At 39.9% G+C, this 24,043-nt stretch overlaps 1 protein-coding gene and 1 long non-coding RNA gene across 2 annotated transcripts in view; one reads left to right on the top strand and one right to left on the bottom strand.

Moving 5' to 3' along the window:
- Nucleotides 1–24,043, bottom strand: part of DGKQ (diacylglycerol kinase theta) — a 278,163-nt gene that overhangs the window by 10,799 nt on the left and 243,321 nt on the right. The window contains exons 17-22 of the mRNA XM_089670873.1: nucleotides 22,907–23,055; nucleotides 17,887–18,068; nucleotides 13,892–13,992; nucleotides 6,362–6,508; nucleotides 4,245–4,356; nucleotides 1,986–2,138 (exon numbers count right to left, since the gene is read on the bottom strand). Coding sequence (XP_089526999.1) covers nucleotides 1,986–2,138; nucleotides 4,245–4,356; nucleotides 6,362–6,508; nucleotides 13,892–13,992; nucleotides 17,887–18,068; nucleotides 22,907–23,055 — 844 coding nt within the window. The remainder of the gene's footprint in view (nucleotides 1–1,985; nucleotides 2,139–4,244; nucleotides 4,357–6,361; nucleotides 6,509–13,891; nucleotides 13,993–17,886; nucleotides 18,069–22,906; nucleotides 23,056–24,043) is intronic.
- Nucleotides 5,196–18,300, top strand: LOC149467978 (uncharacterized). Its single transcript, XR_016311806.1, has 2 exons — nucleotides 5,196–5,733; nucleotides 17,997–18,300. It is a non-coding gene; the product is annotated as an uncharacterized LOC149467978 (long non-coding RNA).

Genomic DNA, 24,043 nt, shown 5'->3' with positions numbered 1-24,043 from the left:
CCCACCAAAAAAAAGGAGGACTTTTCCCCCCCTTGTATTCGTTAGGGATGTTGGTACTTTGTGTATTATATCCCTTCCTCTCTCTATGGTTTACATGAAAGTTGTAGCATCTACAAATGGCGGTATATATATATACTGGAATTTAATTTTTTTTTTATACTAGTAATGGCAGCAATCAGCGACTTATAGCGAGACTTTGGGAGGCATTCTGACACTGGGGGGAACTAACTACCACTGACATCCCCTGTGACACTAATAAAGTGATTAGTGCTAATAAAAAGCACCGACACTGTAGTAATGACAATGGGCAGGAAGGGGTTAACTTTTGGGCGACCAAGGGTTAAACTGTGTTTTACTGGGTGCGTGGTTTTACTAGGGAGACATGCTGCTTTGTATTTCTCTGCTGTGCAGAGAAATATAAAACAGCATGTCCTTGCTGGCAGGAGAGAGACCTGTGTTTGCACACAGGTTTCTCCGCTGTCAGATTTGCATGGCGATCGCTGGCCGGGACTCTGTGATTGACATGCTTAGCCGCCAATGGCGGCGTGCAAGCGCACTCCCTACCCAGAAATGCAAATCATTATATATATATATATATAATGTGATTTTTAGCAGCCCTGCCGCCCTGTAGCAGTATTTCTGCTATAGGGTGATGGGAAAGCGGTTAATTATCAATTTCACAAAATGGACCTAAACGTTCTTTTTTTAAATAAAACAAAGGGGGTTGATTTATTAAAAGGGGAGGGTAGAAAATCTTGTGCAGCTGTGCATGGTAGCCACTCAGCTTCTAACTTCAGCTTGTTCAATTAAGCTGTGACAATAAAACCTGGAAGTGGATAAGTTTCTGTGTAGAGCTGCACCAGATTTTACACCATAAGTTTTAGTAAATCAACCCCTAAGGGTACCTGTGCACACTGATGCATGAACTTCAGACATACATGGCAGAAAAAGCGTTAGGATGGGCTGTATAGCACTTGCATGTATATATGCATATACGTGCGTATGTTCATGTACAGTACCATACAGTACCTTGAAAAAGTATTCATACCCCTTGATATTTTCCACATTTTGTCATGTTACAACCAAAAATGTAACTATATTTTATTGGGCTTTTATGTGATAGACCAGCACAAAGTGGCACATAATTGTAAAGTGGAAAAAAAATGATAAATGGTTTTCAAATTTTTTTACAAATAAATATCTGAATAGTGTGGAGTGCGTTTGTATTCAGCCCCCTTTACTCTGATACCCCTAACTAAAATCTAGTGGATCCAATTACCTTCAGAAGTCACCAAATTAGTAAATAGAGTCCACTTGTGTGTAATTTAATCTCAGTATAAATACAGCTGTTCTGTGAAGCCCTAAGAGGTTTTTTTTTTTTTTTTTTCTTTTAGAGAACACTAGTGAACAAACAGCATCATGAAGGCCAAGGAACACAACAGACAGGTCGGGGATAAAGTTGTGAAGAAGTTTAAAGCAGGGTTAGGTTATAAAAAAAAATATCCTAAGCCTTGAACATCTCACGGAGCACTGTTCAATCCATCATCTGAATATGGAAAGCAAATGGCACAACTGCAAACCTACTTTGTGTTGGTCTATCACATAAAATCCCAATAAAAAACATTTACATTTCTGGTTTCAACATTAAAAAATGTGGAAAATTTCAAGGGGTATGCATACTTTTTCAGGGTACTGTACGTGTAAAACTTCTTCTAGCTCCATTTTAATCGAGGGAATGTGATGTATGTGCACATTTGGTTCCATACATACGTAAAAGTACTGACGGGCAGAGCAGATTTATGTAGTTTTTTTTTTTTTTAATTATTTACACGCCTGTGAGTCCAGTTACATTGAAAACAATATTCTGCATTTATATCAGTTAAAAAAAACTGTATGCCAAAAACATTGCGTTTTTAGGCAGCAGTGTGCAAGTGGCCTTAGTGTATTCAAAAATACAGTGAAGTATTAGGCAGCTGCTTCTCTACCTTTGGTCCTGCTGCGGAAATGATTATCTGGCCAGGGGGCTGGATCCAAGGTTCACCATCAACTTGGACTGGAATGGGCTTCAGCAGTGTTACACGGAAGTATGATCCTTGTGCAATTCTAATACCAGATCGAAGTCCTCCCTGAACTTGGCCCTGGAAATACAAACCAGTTATTTTATCATTTATCAGAGAAGAGCATGCAGTAAACAATTGCAACAGAAGGTGTCTGATATTTCAGTTTGGGTGAATGTTATAGCTCTAAGTCATCTACTTTCAGCACTAGGGCACAACATCAACTCAGTATCATGATGGATCTTACCAATCCCCACTGGAGCAATAATTACAGAAAATCCAGCAATATAAGAGGAATTAAAACAGCGCTGCAATCCCTTGAACATTAGTGTGGCTGTCAAGTAAAATGCACCTCACAGCAACACCAGAAACCTGTATTAGTTTTGTTCATGTTAATGATTATCCACAGAAAACACTGCATATACAGACTCACAAATACAGTGCCTTGAAAAAGTATTCATACCCCTTGAAATTTTCCACATGTTGTCATGTTACAACCAAAAATGTAACTGTATTTTATTGGGATTTTAGGTGATAGACCAACACAAAGTGGCACATAAATGTGAAGTGGAAGGAAAATAAATGGTTTTCAAAATATTTTACAAATAAATATCTGAAAAGTGTTGTGTACATTTGTATTCAGCCCCCCTGAGTCAATACTTTGTAGAACCACCTTTCACTGCAATTACAGCTGCAAGTCTTTTTGGGGATGTCTCTACCAGCTTTGCACATCTATAGTGACATCTTTGCCCATTCTTTGCAAAATAGCTCAAGCTCTGTCAGATTGGATGAAGAACATCTGTGAACAGCAATTTTCAAGTCTTGCCACAGATTCTCAATTGGATTTAGGCCTGTACTTTGACTGGGCCATTCTAACACATGAATGTGCTTTGATGTAAGCTCTGGATGTATGTTTAGGGTTGTTGTCCTGCTGGAAGGTGAACCTCCACCCCAGGCTCAAGTCAACAGGTTTTCGTCTAAGATTGCCTTGTATTTGGCTCCATCCATCTTCCCATCAACTCTGACCAGCTTCCCTGTCTTTGCTGATGAAAAGCATTCCCACAACATGATGCTGTCACCATGTTTCACGGTGGGCATGGTGTGTTCAGGGTGATGTGGAGTGTTAGTTTTCCGCCACACATAGCGTTTTGCTTTTAGGCCAAAAGGTTACATTTTAGTCTGATCTGACCAGAGCACCTTTTTCCACATGTTTGCTGTGTTCCTGACATGGCTCTTCGCAAACGGGACCTCTTATGCCTTTCTTTCAACAATGCCTTTCTTCTTGCCACTCTTCCATAAAGGCCAGATTTGTGGAGTGCACGACTAATAGTTGTCCTGTGGACAGATTCGCCCACCTGAGTTGTGAATTTCTGCAGCTCCTTCAGAGTTACCATGGACCTCTTGGCTGCTTCTCTGATTAATGTTCTTCTTGCCCGGGCTGTCAATTTAGGTGGACGGCCATATCTTGGTAGGTTTGCAGTTGTGCTCTGTGAGATGTTCAAAGCTTGGGATATTTAACCTAACCCTGCTTTAAACTTCTCCACAACTTTATCCCTGACTTGTCTAGTGTGTTCCTTGGCCTTCATGATGCGGTTTGTTCACTAATTACATTATTTAATAATTAGGTGACTTCTGAAGGCAATTGGATCCATTAGATTTTAGTTAGGGGTATCAGCGTAAAGGGGGCTGAATACAAATGCATGCCACACTATTCAGATATTTGTAATAAGTTTTGAAAACCATTTATCATTTTCCTTCCACTTCACAATTATGTGCCACTTTTTGTTGGTCTATTTATTTATTTATTCCAGGTACTTATATAGTGCCATCAGTTTACGCAGCACTTTACATATATATTGTACATTGATATCAGTCCCTAACCCTCAAGGGGCGTACAATCTAAGGTCCCTAACTCACATTCATACATACACATACTAGGGCCAATTTAGACAGGATCCAATTAACCTACCAGCATGTCTTTGGTCTATCACATAAAATCCCAATAAAATACATTTACGTTTTTTAATTGTAACATGACAAAATGTGGAATATTTCAAGGAGTATGAATACTTTTTCAAGACACTATATATGAAAAGAGAAAACTAAATATGAAATAAGTTGTTTAGCTAAAAACATATAAGCTATATACAATACATACACAATCTCAGTTGATGTAAATTTGCTTACCATGTGAACTACACCAGTTACACCAACAACTTCAAGTAATCCATCATCAATTCTTGGCTTCCCATATCGATTATCATTATCAGAGCCCCAAAGATCAGCTCCTGAGCCCCAACTGATTCAAAAAAGAAAACAAAAAGGAGTCTTTTATTGTGTATAACACTTTCTGACTATTGAAGAACCTCATATCTTTTCAAAAACTTATGTAAAAGCCTTTGCTACCTAAATGATACAAAAAAGCCATGGTTTTGAAGAGGAGAGTATAGGTCTATTCATAAGTTTTTTTTTAAATTTTGGATACAGAAAAGAAAGGTTGTAACCCCTGTTGTGTTTTTACTACCATCTAGGGCTCCCTTAAAGTGTTCTAGTAACAAGAGCTTTACCAGACAGGAAGTGATGCAAAATCTGCACAAAAAATTATTTTTTCTGGACATGTACTTTAAAACTGGCATTCCAAACTTACACAATCTGAATTTGGCCTTGAAATAACTAAATAAAAACACAGATCATAAACGATAAGTTTAACTTTTAGTAAAAAGTAACAAATGCACATTTTTTGCAGGTAAAAAACTGTGCATTTATTATTTTTGTCTGCAGGAGCCCGTAAAGCATTATACCAGCAATCAGCAGATCGCTGGTGCCATACAGGTCTCTTGCAGGTCTGTCAGTATATCTGCTTGCCCTTACGGGATGTACGAGCAAGCATATGTACTGACAGGAAGAATGCATTAACCGTGGTAGCTTACTGAGGACTATAAGCCGACAGCCGCTAAGGACTGTGAATGAGTGAATTTGACAGCTACGGGTGTGGGTGTGTGTGTGTGTGTGTGTGTGTGTGTGTGGTGGTCTGATCATAACATGTTACACCCTGAATATGGGTGTAACATGTAACGAAAGGTGAACTTATCTTTTAAAGCCCAACTCCGTGAAAATGAAAAAATAATCCACGCTTGCAGTGCCCCCTCCCCATACACTGCAATGGTTGATTGCTTGTTATTGTCTATGGGAGCCTCCCTGTCATCACATACAATACAGGGACATGAACCCTGTATTGTACATTTTGGAGTCTGGAGTGCAACCAAACCATAGCTTACTGGTCGCATCGCTGCCTTAATCCTCTGTTCTTAGACATAACAATTAACCCTTGCAGTGGGGGTCCCACTCTGGCTTCCTGGACCATTGTGGGTACTTCACATCGATACAGACCACATAAAGTCGATGGAAAAAAAAAAAAAAAAAACTCAGAAAGGCATATTTGTTTGCAGAAGAACGACACCATGTCTTTTCTACAATAAAATATTCTTATCGCCTACTAAAAAATTGCTGAGGAAGTTGTGCAAATTGTTGTGTTCATGGTAAGCCTTGGTGAATTATTGTGCATGAATTTTTTTCATCCTAGAAGTTGCCAAACTTGGCTGAAGTTGCAAAACTAGAAAGAAGATCGGGCAAAAATGGAAGCACTGGCAAGGAAGTTCACATTGCTGAAGGGCAGGTAAAGTACTTTTCTACATATATGTTTCTATATAAACATGTAAACATATTTAAATGGTAAGAATTCCACTTTAATATGTTCAACTGTTTGGGAGCAAACAAAAATTACCACTTCTACAAAAGGAAGAAATGTATTTAAACAAAACAAAATGGTATGCTCAGTGCTGGAATAAACTCTGTGGAGGCCCCTAGGCAGTCAAAACCTTGCAGCCCCCTTCGCAGGTTTGTAGTGTGCACGCTCTAGTGGGATAACATTGAACTAAGCAGTGTGCATATTGGAGATGACCATCACTGCTATGCATTACATGTACATAGGTTGTACCAATACTTTTTACAAACCGACAGCTGAACATGATCTTCTAAGAGGCAAACTGTAATGTGAACCTGCTGTCTATGGTTCATGTAATTTAAGTTAATTGGGTACATTACATCCATTCAGTATTTTCTCTATAGAGTTTTTAATGTGAAGTTTTCGTTTCTTTGCGTTGGTTTATATTTTTCCTTTTTTATTTTAAAACAATTTAAGAAAGCTTGATTGTAATTTTCTTTCAAGAACAAATCGATATTATTTTGATCAGTTGTTGTGGGGCCGTCACTGGGTATCCAGAATAAAAGTGAATTTTATCTACCTGGGAATGTTTAGGAAGATGAGACCTTCTATATTTGGCAGTTCCACCTCTTGTTGGTCCACTTGAAGTTTCAGGTCTTTATGTAAATTTCGATTGTGACTTAGCTTTTGTAAACCAGCTTTAACATAGACACCTTTATTATGGAACCTTTAAAAGAAAACTATGATTTATTACCAATCCAATAAATGTGTAATTAATATAATCTGTCTGTACCTGGATAATATCAGTTTAATAGAAAACCACTTGTGTTATTAAGGCTGTGATTCAGACAGTCATTCTTTGATTTGTGTACAATATGTCATAAAAACAAAACGTACATTTTACCCAATTTGACCAGTGGTGTGTTTTTTATGCTACAGAGCTAAAATTTGTATTGCAGAAATATTGTTACATTTTTTAATGCTAAAAGAATGAAACCGTTTATAATCTCTGCATTACACTGGAATCACTACCATCATTCCTGCTTCTCCTAGAGCAGGGGTGTCCAACATTGGAAGAAGAGGAATTGTCTTGGGCCACACATAAAATACACCAACAATAAATTAAAAGAGGATTCCTTCTCTTTTTGCTTCCCTTTTACTTTCCCTTTTCTCTTTTCTTTCCTTACTCTTGGTAGCTGCTAAATATGAGCTTAGGATACACTGTAAACCCCACATATGTATGATAGGCTGCATACTCATGTTACTTTTCTTTTCAACGCAGGTTATCTGCACCCTAATGGGGCTGAGAGCTAACATTTAATCTCGAATAACGCACCAGTCAATCCCCACAATATAGCACTTCTAAATTGCATTATTTACCTTGTACCATCGTTTGCAGTGGGTGTGAATACCACATATTGCTGAAAATTTCATGTTAGTGTTGATATTTTTCCTGCTCATTATCTCACTCTAACATAAATAATGCAGTAATAAATCAAAAGTCCTTAAGGAAAAGTCCATATAATGTGACTGTATTTTGCATGAAAAACGTAACTTGGAAGAGGTGAGAAGTCACCTAAGAGAAGAAGAAAAGGATTCTCCACCAACACCATACATAGCCTCTTACCAGAGGATAAGACCACAGGGGTAGAACAAAAAGAGGCACCACAAGGGGAGGAAAATCTATAAAAAAAAAAGGAGGGTACACTTGTGACATCATTGCTTACTACGTGTGAAATCTGTGAATGATCACAGAGGTCACATGGTACAAGGCTATTCACAACAGCCTTGTACCATGTGACAAGCTGTGACCAATCACAGCTCACTCAGTAGTTCTCAATGGCTGCAAGAATGCAGACAGAGAGAAAGAGAAATGATTGCTTTTACATCCTATATGGGTGTAAAAGAAATCACTGTAAAAAAAAAAAAAAAAAATCTTCATCACCCTCCACAAGTAGTACAGTATCACCATGGTGACACTGTGCTGCTAGGGTGACAGTACGTAAAAAAAAAAAAAAAATATAAAAATGTAAAAAAAAGTTTAAAAATTATAATTTTTGGTTATAAACTAATTTGGCTTTTTTTTTTTTTTTTCTTTAACTAAAAAGATAACGGAATACATTTCGGCCAAGATTTACGATGAAAGATTTATTTGCAAAATTTTATAAGAAAACACTTTTTTTCAAAATTTTTGGACGTTTTCATTTACATAGCAAAAAAAATAAAAATCCCAGCGGTGAATAAATACCACCAAAATAAAGCTTCATCGGTCTCAAAAAAATGGTAAAAAATTCATATGGGTACAGTGTTGCATGACCGCGCAATTGTCATTCAAAGTGTGATAGCGCTGAAAGCTGAAAATTGCTCTGAACAGGAAGGGGTTAATGTCATTTGTATGTTTAATACATTTTTGATTTTGTTTAACCACTTGCCGACCGCGCATAGCCGAATGACGGCTTCACCGCGGCCGGCCAGTTCTGAGTGGACGTCATATGACGTCCTCCCAGAACGCGCTCTCCTGCGCGCCCCAGGGGGCGCGCACCCGGCGATCTCCGTGATCGCTGTGTCCTACGGACACAGCTGATCACGAGATGTGGTGAAAGGCCGATCCCACCGGCCTTTTACCACGTGATCAGCGGTGTCCAATGACACGCTGATCACAGGAAAATGCAAGTGCCGGTTCTCGGCTGCACTTTCCTCACGCTGTCAGATCGTGAGGAAAGTACTGCCGAGAACCGGCAGTTGTCAGAGCGGGGATCGGCACCGATCATCAGGGCACTGATGATCAGTGCCCTGATGATCGGTGCCCAGCAGTGACCCCCGCAAGTTCCGATCAGCTGTGCGCCCACTAGCCCCGCCCACCCATTCCCAGCAGTGCCCCCACCTGTGCCCAGCAGTGCCCCCACCTGTGCCACTCTGCAGTGCCACCTACCTGTGCCCAGCAGTGCCACCTACATGTGCCCAGCAGTGCCACCCACCTGTGCCCACCCACCTGTGCCCACCAGCGCCACCCACCTGTGCCCACCAGTGCCACCCACCTGTGCCCACCCACCAGTGCTGTCCACCAGTGCTGTCCACCAGTGCCACCCACCAGTGCTGCTAGTCAGTGCCACCAGTCAGTGCCCAGGGGTTGTGCCAGTCAGTGCCGCCAGTCAGTGCCCAGAAGTGATGCCAGTCAGTGCCGTCTATCAGTACCCATCATCAGTGTCACCTATCAGTGCCGCCTATCAGTGCTGCATATCAGTGCCGCCTATCCGTGACCCCTAATTAGTGCTGTCTATCAGTGCCGCCTATCCGTGCCACCTCATTAGTACTGCCTATCAGTGCCCTTTAGTGCTGCCTATCAGTGCCCATCAGTGCCGCCTATCAGTGCCCATCAGTGCCGCCTCATCAACGCAAATCAGTGAAGGAGAAAAAATACCTGTTTGAAAAATTTTATAAAAGAAACAAATAAACTTTTTTTTTTTTTCAAATTTTTTGCACGTTTTTTAATTTATAGCGCAAAAAGTAAAGCGCCCAGTGGCGATTAAATACCACCAAAAGAAAGCTCTATTTGTGAGAAAAAAATGATCAAAATTTCATATGGGTACAATGTTGCATGACCGCGCAATTGTCAATCAAAGTGCGGCAGCGCTGAAAGCTGAAAATTGGCCTGGTAAGGAAGGGGGTATAAGTGCCTGGTAGGCAAGTGGTTAATGTTTGTACAATGTTTTCCAAATACAAGATGTCACTGTACAGCTTGATATAATTATATGGTTTCTAACCACTAGATGGCTTATTGAGTCAGACAATGTATAGGAGCCTTTAGTGCAGGGGTGTCCACTTCATTCGATCTGGCCCTCTTTGAAAAAAGTTTGAACATGGTGGAGGGCCAAACATTTTTCCGAACATTCTTTGAACCATTACAATTAAATGCAAATAAATTATTTTATGCCAAGTTAATTGCAAACGACATACTTTTTATTTCATAACATTAAGATCAACTGACAGCTGAGTTTTCACAATGTATTGAAAATAAATAAAAAAAAAAACTTATTGCACTAATGTGAAGGGTGAAAAAGGTAGCTGGAGCTGAAGTCTCTGCTCAGCAGCTGGGAGGGGAAGAGAAACACACTTCACGCTGGAAGCCCGGCCCTGACGTCACCGCCCTCTGTCGCTCCCAGCGCGGCGCAGTCACGCATGCGCACTGCTCTCAAGCAGAAGATTGTCTGCCACAGAAGGGAGGGCCGTGCGACAGCCGCATTTACACAGACCAGGGAGAACGCGCCGCAGTCAGGCATGCGCACTGCCCTCTGCTCTCAAGCAGAAGACTGTCTGCCATAGAAGGGAGGGCCGTGGGAGGGCCACATTACACAGAGCAGGGAGGGCCGTGGGAGGGCCACATTACACAGAGCAGGGAGGGCTGTTGGAGGGCCGTATTAAACCGACCCCCGGGCCGTAAATGGCCCGCGGGCCGGACTTTGGACATGCCTGCTTTAGTGGGAGAAGCTTTTATAGTTTCCAAATACTAGATGGCCTATGGAGCCATAAAGTTCAGTAATTATATATTTTTATATTTTTTGTTTATTGAATTTTAATTGAGTTGTAGTTTTACATTTATTTTTGTTTTGCGGTGTCATTTTGTTTTTTGGCCCACTTTTCTACCTTTATGGTTCCGGTCTATGGAGCGCAAGCTACATTGACTTTATCCCATGTTGCCATTATTACTTCCGGTTTAGAGATTAACCTGTAGTTCCGGCCCATGGAGCGCTATTGACAGGAGCTTGTTTCTGCTTTGTGGCTATATATAGCGTAATGGACGTCGTAGGCCATGCCCGACGATGCCTTTTATGATGAAATGCGTAGGGTGGAGTTACAGCCTATGACGTCATCAGACCATGCACTGCGGCCATTTTGTTGGTTGAAAACATCAGTGATTTTACATGCCAAGTTCATCAATTGTTTGTAAGTGTATTACTTTTATTCAAAATTGGATAATTCTAACTACTACACTATGAGGAGCTTTTGTTCTCCTTTATACACATCCTATCTAATGAGGTTTAATACTGGAGTATTAACATTGTGGCACAAGCTGTGGAGTTGCCTTTTTTGGTGGAGAAGATTCATGATCCTACATTTCCACTGACTTCCTATAACACTGTTCAACAGGTAAAAAGTTTTGGGCATAAAATTAGCTAATCTTACATAATTTTGGGGTGCTGAAAACGAAAATGACCCTAAAAAATGTTGATTGGCTCTAGTTTCCATGATATATTCACCCATCTAATGATGTAAGCCATTCAAAATTATGATGCAACTTCAGCTGCATATTGCGCAATTGATACTGGTGACCAATAGAAAATTGCATGTATACTGAGATGATGCAATATTAGCCTTTAATTGCATCACTTCACTGCATAAAAGCTGCAGTATCTGTAGCTGATTGTAGTTCGACAGCGTCTTTACATTTCGTTTTCTGCTTATATAGGCTACTCAGTAATGCCTCGAACTTGTGTGAATAAAGCAGATAATTTCTGCTATATCTGCGGTGAAATAACTTTTATCTCACAAAAAAGGAGGATAACAGGAATGATTAAGAAAGCCTACAACTTGTATTTTGGCTGCAAGATAGGAGACCAGGACAAGAGCTGGGCACCACATATATGCTGCAATTCTTGTGGGACGGCACTGGAGCAATGGTTGAATGGAAAAAAGGCATCTATGCCTTTCGCTGTGCCAATGATTTGGAGAGAGCCAACAGATCATGTTAGTAATTGTTACTTTTGTATGGTGCCTCCAATTGTAAAAGGGCTAAATAAGAAGAAAAAGTTATCTGTGCACTATCCAAATATTCCATCGGCAATACGTCCAGTTTCTCATGGAGAGGGGCTACCAATTCCTAAAGCACCAGAATCCTTCGTGGTTGAGTCAAGTGAGGAAGAACCTGAAGCGTGTAGTCACGTGCAGTTGTAAGAGATAGCCCTTTCCTCGAATACAAGAGAAAAGCCAAGAGAAGCAAAACCGACACAAACTGAAGACAAAACTAGTGAGAATCCTAAGTATTAAAATGATTCAACTTAGCTTATGGCTATAATTTTTCTTGGTAATCCTATGCAATATATTATGCTATTTAGGCTTTGTTATGTAGTCAATATCACTTTCTTTATATTTGTGGAAAGACATCTATCTATATAATTATTGTGCATTATGTAGTCATTACGCCTATAGTAGAAAACTTTCCGTTTACAGAAAAACTAGAGCCAATTGACAAATTTCATTGTTATATTTGAACTCAGAACGTGAAATTCATTAAGAAATGGATCCTTTTGTTTCCAAAACTGGCAAAAAATAAAAATTTGTTGAACAGTGTAATTGTGGTCTTATCTTCTGGTAAGAGACTGTGCATGGTGTTGGTGTAGGATCCTTTTCTTCTTCTCTTTGGTGACTTATCACCTCTTCCAAGTTAAGTTTTCATGCAAAATACAGTCACATTATATGGACTTTTCCTTAAGGACTTTTGATCTATTACTGCATTATTTATGTTAGTGTGAGATAATAAGAACTACATTTTGTTTTTATAATCATTTTATTTGCTGTCTGCATTTTTATGTTAGCTGCTTTTTCTCCTTAAAGAGACATTTAGCGCAAGTATATATAACCATTGGATTGATATTTTTCCTACTTTACTTACCTAAAAATATTGGACAAGAAAAGTAAAAGAGGGCAACATAAAACTAGTGTGATATTTGACACTGTTTTTGCTAAACACACACTTTAATATCTGGTTCCATGAATTTAGTAGCAATTCTCAATTAATTCTCATGCTGCTCATCAGATATTTTAGTTCTAATTTTGTCGTTCATGTGCTTCATCCTTGAAAATAATTGCTCACAAATATAGGTGCTGCCGAGAACTGATGATATGAATATGGCATGATTGTGAAGAGTGGGGATATATTTCCTTTCAATACATTCTTATTGAAAGAGTTTATGTTTTTAGAAGATACAACTGCACCCGCTGTGGTGTGTGCAGATCGGAATATTACCTCAAGAACAGGTCAAAAGTGGTCGTACATAAAATAAATCCGTAACGCGTAACAAAATAAAAAGTGTATCAAAAAGTACATTGATCATGTTAGAACAATGGATCAGTGCAGAAAAAAAAATGTCCATACGTCTACAGCCTGAAATCAGGTGTTGGTGAGGGAGGTATCAGTGTATGAAATTCACAAAGTATATGATCAAACCTACAAATCCAAAAGAACGAGGGAGGAGTGGGGGTATATTTCTTTGGGAAGATACAACTTATAAAAGACCCGTAAAGAGACACTGTAAAAATTTTCTTTGGCTGCATGTGTTCGCTAAGTGTAAACAGATTTTTACAAAAAATTCCCCCCCCCCCCCAAAAAAAATCAACTTTTTAAAGTAAGTTTATGATTTTGTGCTGGGCTGCATTCATAGCTGTCTTGGGCTACAAGCTGGACACTTTGTCTTCGAGGGATCCCAAACTGACAGCTGGTAATACAATACCCAGAAAATTCAGGGGGGTTGGAGATCAAAGTAAACTGGTACAATCTAATGATTTAGGACAATTCACTTTATATAGCATAATTTAAAAGTGATGGTTCTGGTAAGAACAATAAAAGTAGATTTAGGCACTAACTGGATGACATTTTGATTGCCAAAGAAATATGCACCACAATCTATTTCCATTTTTTTCCCCCATAAAGTACTATTTTCATCGCACTGCTTCTAATCCCCTCCAGCACTTGTCCCCTGTCAGAGGCCTGCGAGGTAGGAGACAGAGTTGGAGACACACGGTCATCCCAAAATTGGATGGTGTCTGTACTAGAATCTTAATGGCAAGATTATCAGGTATTGCTTTAATGAAAGCTGCATTTTTAAAAAGATTATATAGGCATGCTATAAATAATACAATCTTTAGCATGTTAATTCTATTAACTTAACTTGCTTGAGCATGTAGGAGATTTTAGTCATTGGGGTTAGATCTACTTTAACAGACAGATGAAAGACTTATCCACTGAATGGATTACAGTAAAAGAGCTGGAAGGTGATTGAGAAGGCCTGCTTCAGAAGGTGGGGTTATGATGACCCACAAAAAAAAGGATTACCTGCTATTGAATTTTCCAGGTTCGATTTCACGAGCATGATGAAAATCCAAACTTAATTCTGCATCAATCCCAATTCCACAATAGTTATTCATTTGGACAATCTGGTAAACATGAAACATGTAATTCTTAAGTGTTCTCCACATCCGATTAAAGTATTTACATTGCTACAGAATAATAGTTTATTACATGGGGTTTATGACTACAACTACGAGTGATTTAAATTTTTGGCTACTTAGAGATTTAACCTCTTGCTGGCAGTCACTTCAGACTGAAGAGACACAGATTTTTAAACAGAACTTTGATTGTCCCTCCAAAAAACAAAAGGCTTTTTTGCTAGCAAATTTGCCCAGAATGTTAAAATGTACACAGTACCAATTTGTAATTTCAACCCATGAACGAGCATCAACATTCTTAATTTAAAGCGGTACCAGATCAGGCAAAAATAGGAAAAAAGCCTAAAAAAGAAAAACGATGCAGCCATCGCATCTAGTTATGGGTAAGCTGCAATATAATAAATGTTTGCTTTTGGATTTAATACTGCTTTAAGTATTCTATGCAAATTTTGCAGAGAGAAACCTTGTTTTAGGTTGTGTGTGTGGTCAAGTGAAAGTTATGCTGCTCTTATGCAGGACAGTGGGTGAGACGAAACTAAAAGGGCATACAAGTGCTGTTAAGGTCACTGTCTGCTTTCTCACTACAACTTCCAGGTTTCCTTGTGGCTTTTCCTACTGCTGGAGGCAGAGACTGACAGCCCCTCACTCCCTCTAGCCTTCAGCAGCAGGAAGCTGGAGAGATCCCTGCTTGTTACTAAGGGACCATACAAGCATTGCACATATACACAGTGAGTTTAAGTCCATTAAACACTAGGAATGTAATGTTATGTGCTTCGTCCATAGTACATTGGTATACGTTTTTCTAAACCTTTTACCATCACTCACAAAAGCATTCAAGCGGGCAAATTGCTACTCGGTTAGAGGTAACAAAACTGATGATTTCACCCTTGCAATGACATCAGACACATTTCTGCTGTTCTAGATCTCATCCACAAGCTTAAAGCATTTTGAAACTGAACTCCAGGGAAAGGAAATAGGTACACCTGCCCTTGTACTGCAAGGATTAAAGGCTTTTTTAGGTCGGGAGGTATGGCAACAAGCACTTTTATTTACTGGATCCACTGTTGCAGCATGATCCTTCAAGGTTGTAAGATTGGTTTTCACTGCCTCATCTTCCCTATGCTCCAGTAGTCACAGGTCCTCAAGCAGGATCAAGCTCAAAGCAGAGCCCATAGCTCTGCATTAGATATGAGGATGTCAAGGTAGAGTCAATTGCCGAAGCATAGGGAGAACAGAAATAGCAGCAGACTGGACTGGAGGATAGGGTAAGTAAAACTGCTTTTCCCAGTACCCTAGAAAGCCCCACTGCAAGGGAGCGTTGTTCCTCTTCATGGGGATGGGCTTTAACACTCACACAACCGCACAAAATATACAGTGTAACACATTGCATTTTGCAATCTATTTATTGGGTTCCAAATGGTTAAAATCTTAAGTTAAATCTGAAAACCATTTTATTGATTTACTTTGCATCATTGCAATGTACTAAGTGTAAAACAAAATTGGCAAATTAGAAACCTTGAAATATGTACATACATAATATAACAAAGCACGGGAATTAAAAGAAAAGGTGGAGGGGTTGGGCAGTTTACAATCTACAATAATAATTGGTAAAAAAGAGTGCTAAGAGAATGATTTCATTTAGTAACATCTACCAAATCAGATTTTACAGTGGACTGACTTAAATACGGTTATAGAAATTAGGCAAATCTCTGCTTGGCTTCAGACAGATAGGAAATGTATAATTATAATGTAGCACGTGCTTAGATAAGCAGATGGTGAGCACACAATGAAGAGCTTCTGCAAGTACTGGTAGACAAGAGTAGGGGCTGGCATACATAAAAGAGAACAGGTCTTTTTTTTTTTTTTTTTCTTAAAGTGATATTCCTGTTTCCAGTTCTGTGCCATCCCTACAGCATTACCATTCTATGAGTCTTTCCTCTATTGAGTTTCTGCCTAAGCCTAGGTTCACACTACAGCAGTTGCGGAAATGCCATGTGATTCGCACAGGAACCGCACCAAATTCCTGTACAAATCTCATGCGATTTGTATGCGGTGCGATTAGAACTATACATTTTGTATGGCTCTATTCGCACCGCACCAAAAAAGTGCAGGACTATTTTTTGGTCCGCACTAGAATTGGATCGCATAGGTATTCACACCTATGCGATCCGATTCTGCACATCGCACTGCGTTTTGAAGACAGATGTGGGGGTGCCGTTAACATACACACCTGCATTGGTCTGTGTGAACGGTATGCGATTGTGATGTGGTGCAGAATTTGCACTGAAAACGCTGCGAATTCCGCACCGGATCAGTGTGAACGAAGGCTTAATGGTGTCACTTTTGTCTCCAGTGTCTCCCTGGTGACACCCCAAACTGTGCTCCTGACGACTGGTGCCTTTTGTGGACCCATGCACAGTAGGGGCTGCTGGTGCTCTGCCCAGTTGATGTAGGTACAGTAGGGGTTGATGCATTTCAGTGCTCTTGCACACTGGCCGGCTGGCACATGTTCAGTAAGAGCACTGGCGCTGTGGGAGGTGCATGCACAGTAGTAGCTTCTGACTTTTCAGAGATAAAAAAATTTTGTGCCCCCAATCCTTACTTTATGACTTTTTTTCATCTCAGGAGTGTGTAATGTGGGTGGCTGTAGGGACATTGGTGCTATGCCCAGCCTGGCAATGTGCAGTACTGTGCTGTGCTTTGAATTCTAAGCCCAGTAGTGCACATGCGCTGGCTGGACACAACACCAGATCTCAGAAAGACAGGAGCCACTGCTATGCAAGCACTGACAAAACAGTGTCAGGTGCCTTTTTTGCACATACGCTGGCCTGGCACAGCACCAGTGTCCCTACAGCTGTGCACAGGGCACACTCCTGAAGTGAAAAAAAGTCCTAAAAGGATTGGGGGCACAAAAAATATTTTATATCATTAATGTAAAGGCCAGTTTATAATTTCCGGTTTTAATACTAAATTAATCTGTGAAAGGACAAGTGAGCTGTGTACTTAGGTACAGCACAATACCTCTTCTTGTCTCTCTCTTCCTGGTTTGTTTACCTTTGTTTACATGGAGTAGGCTCAACCCTTCTCCTATGCGGGGAGGACCTAGAAAACGAAATGTGCTGCACCTAAAGCTGGCTCTAACAGAGTCCTTTCCCTGCATGTGGAACAGCGTGGATGGATGAATCCCTCTCCTAGGGTATTGCATTCTAACAGACACCAGTGACGGCTGTCAGAATACCCGAACAATTGCTTTATGGATGCATCCACTGTTTATCCATTTGAAGGAGCCTGCTGGAAAGGATTCAATCAACTTTTGTAAAACAGAGCAGGGCCAGCAAAGCCACCTTTTGAGGGCTTTTCAGCCAGTTTGTCAGGAACTGTCTGAAATTTGCTCAGTGTATGCCCAGTTTAAAGTGGAAGCAGAAAGTCTGGCTAAAAACATTTATATCCCTTTTCTAATACCTATGCTGTATACCATTTGTAATTAAGATCTGTGCATATACCTTTTTTTAAAGTCAGCTTTAGTGTGGTCACAAGAAGCTACGGCTCCTCTGTAACAGTTAGGGGGGATGGGTGGAAGCACCAACAACAGAGGGGGGGGGGGGGGGGGGGCAATAGAAGCCAGTGGCTGACATTGTGGTTCTGTGAATACTGTTCCATGATACAAGGAATCTGCAGCTTCTCGATCACGTGACTGCACCAATGTCAATTAAAAAGGGCATTTACACTGATCTATTTTACAAACAGTATCCAGACAAAAAGGAGGTAATGTTTTTAAAAAGACTATTATTAGCCTTTAGGTTGCTCAAACTACACCGCTCATTCGATCCCCTGAACTCTGGAGATTAGATTCAAACCTGCAAAGAAATAAAGTGACCATACCTTTGGTGGCTCAGGTTCTGAAATACCATTTTCCATGGAGTCAACAACCTCCTGAGCATCAAGAAGTATTGTCCAACGATCCATAAGAACATTTTCTGCTTCATCAACAGATATAAGGATTGAATATGGATCCTCTCCACTATAACCAGCTCCCCATCGCAGGACTCTACCCAGATCATTACCTACAAGAGACATGTCTGCTGTGAAACATCCAGGGCATGAAGAAGTGACTGAGATATGACTTGCACAAAAAATCCAAAAACATCCTACACCAAGCACAGGAACTGATACAAACAGCTCGTGGGCTTCTGAAGTTTTACAGATTGTTCCGCAGGAGCATGTTGTAAAAGTTAATTCTTTTTTTTTTATGGAGTATGTTTTATAGCAGAAAGTAAAACATTATTTTTAAACTTATGGTCTTTTTTCATTTATATCATAAACAAACAAATCCAGTGGTGATCAAATACCAAAGAAAAAAATTATATAAATTTATTTTGGGTACAGCGTTGCATGATCGCGCAATTGTCAGTTGAAGTAGCGCAGTGCCGTATAGCAAAAAATGGCCTGGTCCTGAAGGGAGTAAAATCTTTCAGAGCTTAAGTGGGTAAACAGAATGCTTCTGCATTCTGTTTACTTTGGGAGTGTGGTGACATCACAAGTAGCATCAGGCCACTCCCATTCAGTACAGAGGCTGCAATAAAGCTGTTCTATTTCAGCAATTGATCACTGCTATAGAAATCTAATGTGAGCCGTTTGCACTCTGCAAAACACTACTGTTAGAAGCAATCTGCTGCTGCACAGTTACCTGGGGAGGTCTGGAACTTGGCTCCAATGATCAGATCTAGACCTCACATGAAAAAGTGTAAAAATAAAGTACACATTGTCATGTATGTTTGTGTATATATCTCTCCTAAAAAGAAATAAAAATATTATCCTCAATAAGCCCAACAATAATATCAGATAATTTGGATGTTACATGCATTCAATGCACAAGCATCAAATGCTCATGTAAGTGAACGCAATGTCATTCAAATTTTCAGCAATTGCAAACCTATCGTGCTAACTTGTACCTTTCTCCACATGACTTACAGCAAAAAAAAAAAAAAAGTCCAGTTCCCCACAAGGTAATATCATAATGTGCTAGTATGCATTGCATACTAGCACATTATGAAAGACATACCGTATTTTTTGCTCCATAAGATGCACTTCCCCCCCCCCCAAAAAACATGGGGGGAAATGTCTGTGCGTCTTATGGAGTAGCTAGCCTGGTATTCCCGTCTCCGCCGTGTTAGAATACCGGGCCGGCCGCTCGGCTATTCTGTGCAGCTCCTCGGTGAACCTGCCCCTCGGTGTCCTCATCACCTCATCATCTTTAGTGTGGGCACCCGGTTATGACAGCTTGTGGCTTCTCAGGTGCCCACTGTGAATGGCCCCGTAGTCTTCTAGGACCTGTCACGTGTTCCAGAAGACTACGGGGAGAGAGGCAATCGCAGCAGAAGTGGGAGCAGGTACCTGTCAAATTCGGGTACCCGCCCCCCCCCCCCCTTGCTCCCCAAAGGTTTGTCTCTGGTCATCTCCCGTAGTACGTCCGCAGTCTCTGGTCATCTCCTGTAGTATGTCCGCAGTCTCTGGTCATCTCCTGTAGTATGTCCGCAGTCTCTGGTCATCTCCTGTAGTATGTCCGCAGTCTCTGGTCATCTCCTGTAGTATGTCCGCAGTCTCTGGTCATCTCCTGTATTACGTTCGCAGTCTCTGGTCATCTCCCGTAGTACGTTCGCAGTCTCTGGTCATCTCCCGTAGTACGTTCGCAGTCTCTGGTCATTTCCTGTAGTACGTCCGCAGTCTTGAGGGAAACATGCATGTAATGAGCCTTTTCTTCACCACAAGCTGGTGTGAAGTAGCCCCGAATGTTTTGCTAACAATTTCCACAAACCATTTTTTCCTGCTTCGTGTATAGAAATGTATGGTTGAAAGCGGAATAAAGCACATACGTTCACTTTGAGATTTATCATTCCGCAATGTTACATAAAAGTAACACTAATTCGATATTTTAATTGTCACACTTTGTTGACTATTTTTTGTGGCAAATATATTGGAGTGCACAAATTATGTAAACTTTGTGTTAGCATATATTACAGGGATATGCTTTTTCTTTTCTTTTCTATTTATTCCCAATAAAAAGAAAGGAAATAAAAATGTACTGTTCTCAAAAGTTCTCTGGCAGAAATCAAGAAAATTTGGCATTTATATTGAAAATATGACTGATCATGCCAAAAACTGCTCTTTTATTGAAGGATGATGATCATATGAAGCCATTATTAAATAGTTGTTTGGCTTCTTTTTAAATCATAACAGAAATCACCCAAATGGCCTTGACAGTTTACATACCCTGGAATGGTTGGCCTTGTTGGCTGGTACAGTCACACAAGGTGACACACACAGGTTAAAATGGCAATTAAAGGTTAATTTTCCACATCTATGGCTTTTTTAAATTGCAATTAGTGGCTGTGTATACATAGTCTATGAATTTGTTAGCTCTTATGTTGATGCACTGAGCAAGGCTAGTTACTGAGCCACAGGGAGAAGAAAAGAACTGTCAAAAGACCCGCATAACAAGGTAATGAAACTTTAAACAAGATATCCAAAGCCTTGAATATGCCAGTCAGCATTGTTCAATCACTTTTTAAGAAGTGGAAAATTCAGAGATTTCTTGATACCAAGCTAAGGTCAAGTAGACCAATTAGGATTACAGCCACAACTGTCAGAAGATATGTTCAGGATACAAAGAAAAACCCATGGGTAACCTCAGGAGAAATACAGGCTGCTCCGGAAAAAGATGGGAAAAAGAACAAGCACAGTACGACGATACTTGAATAAAAATAAGCTGCGTGGTTGAGTTGCCACAAAAAAGCCCAGTTACAAAATGCCCAACAACACCTTTACATACCTCACACCTTCTGCCACACTGTAATCTGGAGTGAAGAGACCAAGATAGAGCTTTAGGCTCACAACCATAAGCACTATGTTTGGAGAGCGGTCAACAAGGCCTATATCAACAAGAATACCATTCCCACTGTAAAGCATGGTGATGGCATATAAAAATATTACGTACTGGGCATGCGAACAGCTGTATCTGGTGGCCATGTTGTCCAAGAATCATAGGTCGGCCATGACGATTTTTTAGAACAGTTACACATTGCAGCAGCAAATACCTAGGAATACACCTCCATAGCCTTTCACATTTCAAACTTAGGAACAGCAGACACCAGTACACAGGTATTTACCAGAGCTATAAATATCCAGCTGAAGTTCAGGCAGGATGTCTGGTAATTTCTACTAACCATAAAATTCTACAGATAATCACTCCCCTCTGACCCATCCTAAAACAGTCACAAAATCCTCATATATATATATATATATATATATATATATATATATATATACATACACACATATGCATACAAACATATACACACACTACTCAGCATAAATGAGTACACCCCAACAGATTTGGCAGAAAACCTTTACTTTCCTTTCAGAATCAGCATTTCCTATGGGACACTATACTACAGAATACTTCCACAAATGGAGGCCATTGATTGCAAGCAAGATTATTAATTTGCACATACAAAAAAAGTATTTTTCAAAACAAATTCATTCAAGACCATGTTGAAAAAATGAATACACCCCAATAAAAGTCTTAGGAGCAAAGCTAAATTTTAGACAGCAAAATCCCAATTAACAAGAATTCAACTACAGGTGAGTCTAATTATTCATTAAACAGGTGTCCAGCTGACAGTCGATTATAAAAAGGGCATTACTTAAAGAAAACTCATTCCCATTTCATGGTGTCAGCAATGGCACCAAATGGAAGAGAAATGTCACAAGGCCTGAGAAAGAAAATTTCTTTACACAAGAAAGGTTAAGGCTCCAAGAAGATCAGCAAATCTTTATTTATGAGTCAGAATACTGTAGCAAAAGTGATATAAAAATTTAACAAAGATGGAACTGCAACCATCTCACAGAGTCATCCAAGCCATCCATGGAAGTTAACATCTCAACAGGAGCATCTTCTGATGAAAAGGGTTGAAGAAAAATCGCCGGTTCACTGCAGTTAGCTAAAGTGGTAGAAGGCCAAACTGGGGTAATTGTTTCCCGTGACACAATAAGGCTTACACTGCAGAGAAATGGCATGCATGGATGTCATCCACAAAGGAGCAAGAAAAAGAAGGTGACTACTGGGACTCTGTACTCTGGAGTAATGAGACCAAGATAAATGTCTCTGGAACTGATGGCTTAAAAAATGTAAGGCATCGCAAAAGGTGAGGAGTACAAAGAAAAATGCATGGTGCCTACAGTGAAACATGGTGGTGACAGTGTCCTGTGGGGCTGCATGAGTGCTGCTGGTGTTGGGGAGCTGCATTTCATTGATTGTATCATGAATTCACAGACATACTGCTCTATATTGAACAGAAGATGCTACCATCACTCCGTACCCTTGGTCGTCGTGCACTTTTCCAACATGACAATGATCCAAAACAGACATCTAAGGCGTCTGCTGAATTTCTGAAGAACAGGGTGAAAGTGATTCAGTGGCCAAGTATGTCTCCTGATCTGAACTCAATCCAACACCTATGGGGAATTCTGAAGAGACAAGTTGAGAATCACTCTTCATCCAGCATCCAAAAGAGGTTGTTCTTGAAGAATGGAAAAAGATAGATATTGCAGTATGTCGTCAACTTGTTCATTCCATGCCTAGAAGACTTGATGCTGTCCTTACAAATCATGGAGGTCATACAAAATACTAGATGTAGTAGTTTTTGTTGTGGGGGTGTATTAATGTTTGCAACAACTAAATTGAGTGAAACTGAAGATTTTTGTAAATTTCATGCAATGAGCTAAAAACAAATGCTCTATAAAACTCAGTTTTGTCAAACTGTGTAGCCTACGTATAGGCTTTTTTGGGTAAAATTTTCTTATAGAAAGCAATTGAAACATTATCAAACCAGTGTAGAATTACCTGTTCCAAGAGGTAAGACTGCTATAGATGGTTCTGTGCATACCAATTTGTGTCGGATTTCCTCAAGTGCACCAAGCACCCAACCAACTGTACCATCACCACCGCAAACAAGTACTCGAAAATAAGGGACTTTAGCGAAAGCATGAAACCTGTGATGAAGACAAAATCATTTATAATAAATTCATTTTCTAATTAATTTTCAAATTAATAACTAAGACTACATAAGGCTGGATTCACACTCTTCTATGTGCGTTATGTTTTTTATGCACATTTTGCAGGCATTCTACTTTGTTGGGTTTTGTTAAATTAAATGTTGGATAAAGAGGACGTTTTCCTGGGCAGGGCTGGCTACCATGCGCTGGAAACGCATCACAATGTAAGGAACATTGTTTTTGCCATTAACAGGACACACAAAAATAAAACTGCACTTTTATTTGCACATGCACGTCAACGCAGAGCACAGATGTGAATTAACTCCATCAAAAACAATTGCCAAACTATTTGTATACGTACATTAAATTGCAAAGGTGTAAAGGGGGTCTTAAATACTCTCTTTTCCCAATAATAATTTGGTGGATGATTTAAATCCTTTGGAGCTTAAAAGCTTTACAGGGAAAAAGGGTCTCCAGAAAACCTGAATACACATCAGTACATGCCTTATTAAAGCGAGACTAAACTGTCAACATTTACTATTTTTAACCACTTGCCCTCCAGAGGATTTACCCCCCCCCCCCCCCTCCTGACCAAGTCTTTTTTTTGCTATTCGGCACTGCGCCAAGTAACTGGCAATTGTGCAATCATGCAATACTGTATCCAAATGAAATTTAAGTCCCTTTTTTTTACACAAATAGAGCTTTCTTTCGGTGGTATGTGACCACCTGTGCGCTTTTTATTTTTTGTGCTATAATAAAAAACAACAAAAAACTAAAATTTAGAAGAGAAAAAAAAAAAAAAAAAACACGATTTTTTAAAAAATATATACCGTATTTGCCGGCGTATAAGACGACTGGGCGTATAAGACGACCCCCCTACTTTTCCTGCTAAAAATTAGTGTTTGAGCTATACTCGCCGTATAAGACTACCCCTCTTCCAATGCACACCAGTGGCAGGAATAGTGCCCCATCATTGGTATCAGTG

Source organism: Staurois parvus, unplaced genomic scaffold (genome assembly GCF_062004578.1).
Source record: "Staurois parvus isolate SC_StPar_1 unplaced genomic scaffold, SC_StPar_1.0 ptg000096l, whole genome shotgun sequence".
Classification (NCBI taxonomy): domain Eukaryota; kingdom Metazoa; phylum Chordata; class Amphibia; order Anura; family Ranidae; genus Staurois; species Staurois parvus.
This window is presented reverse-complemented; position numbering and strand designations above follow the sequence as displayed.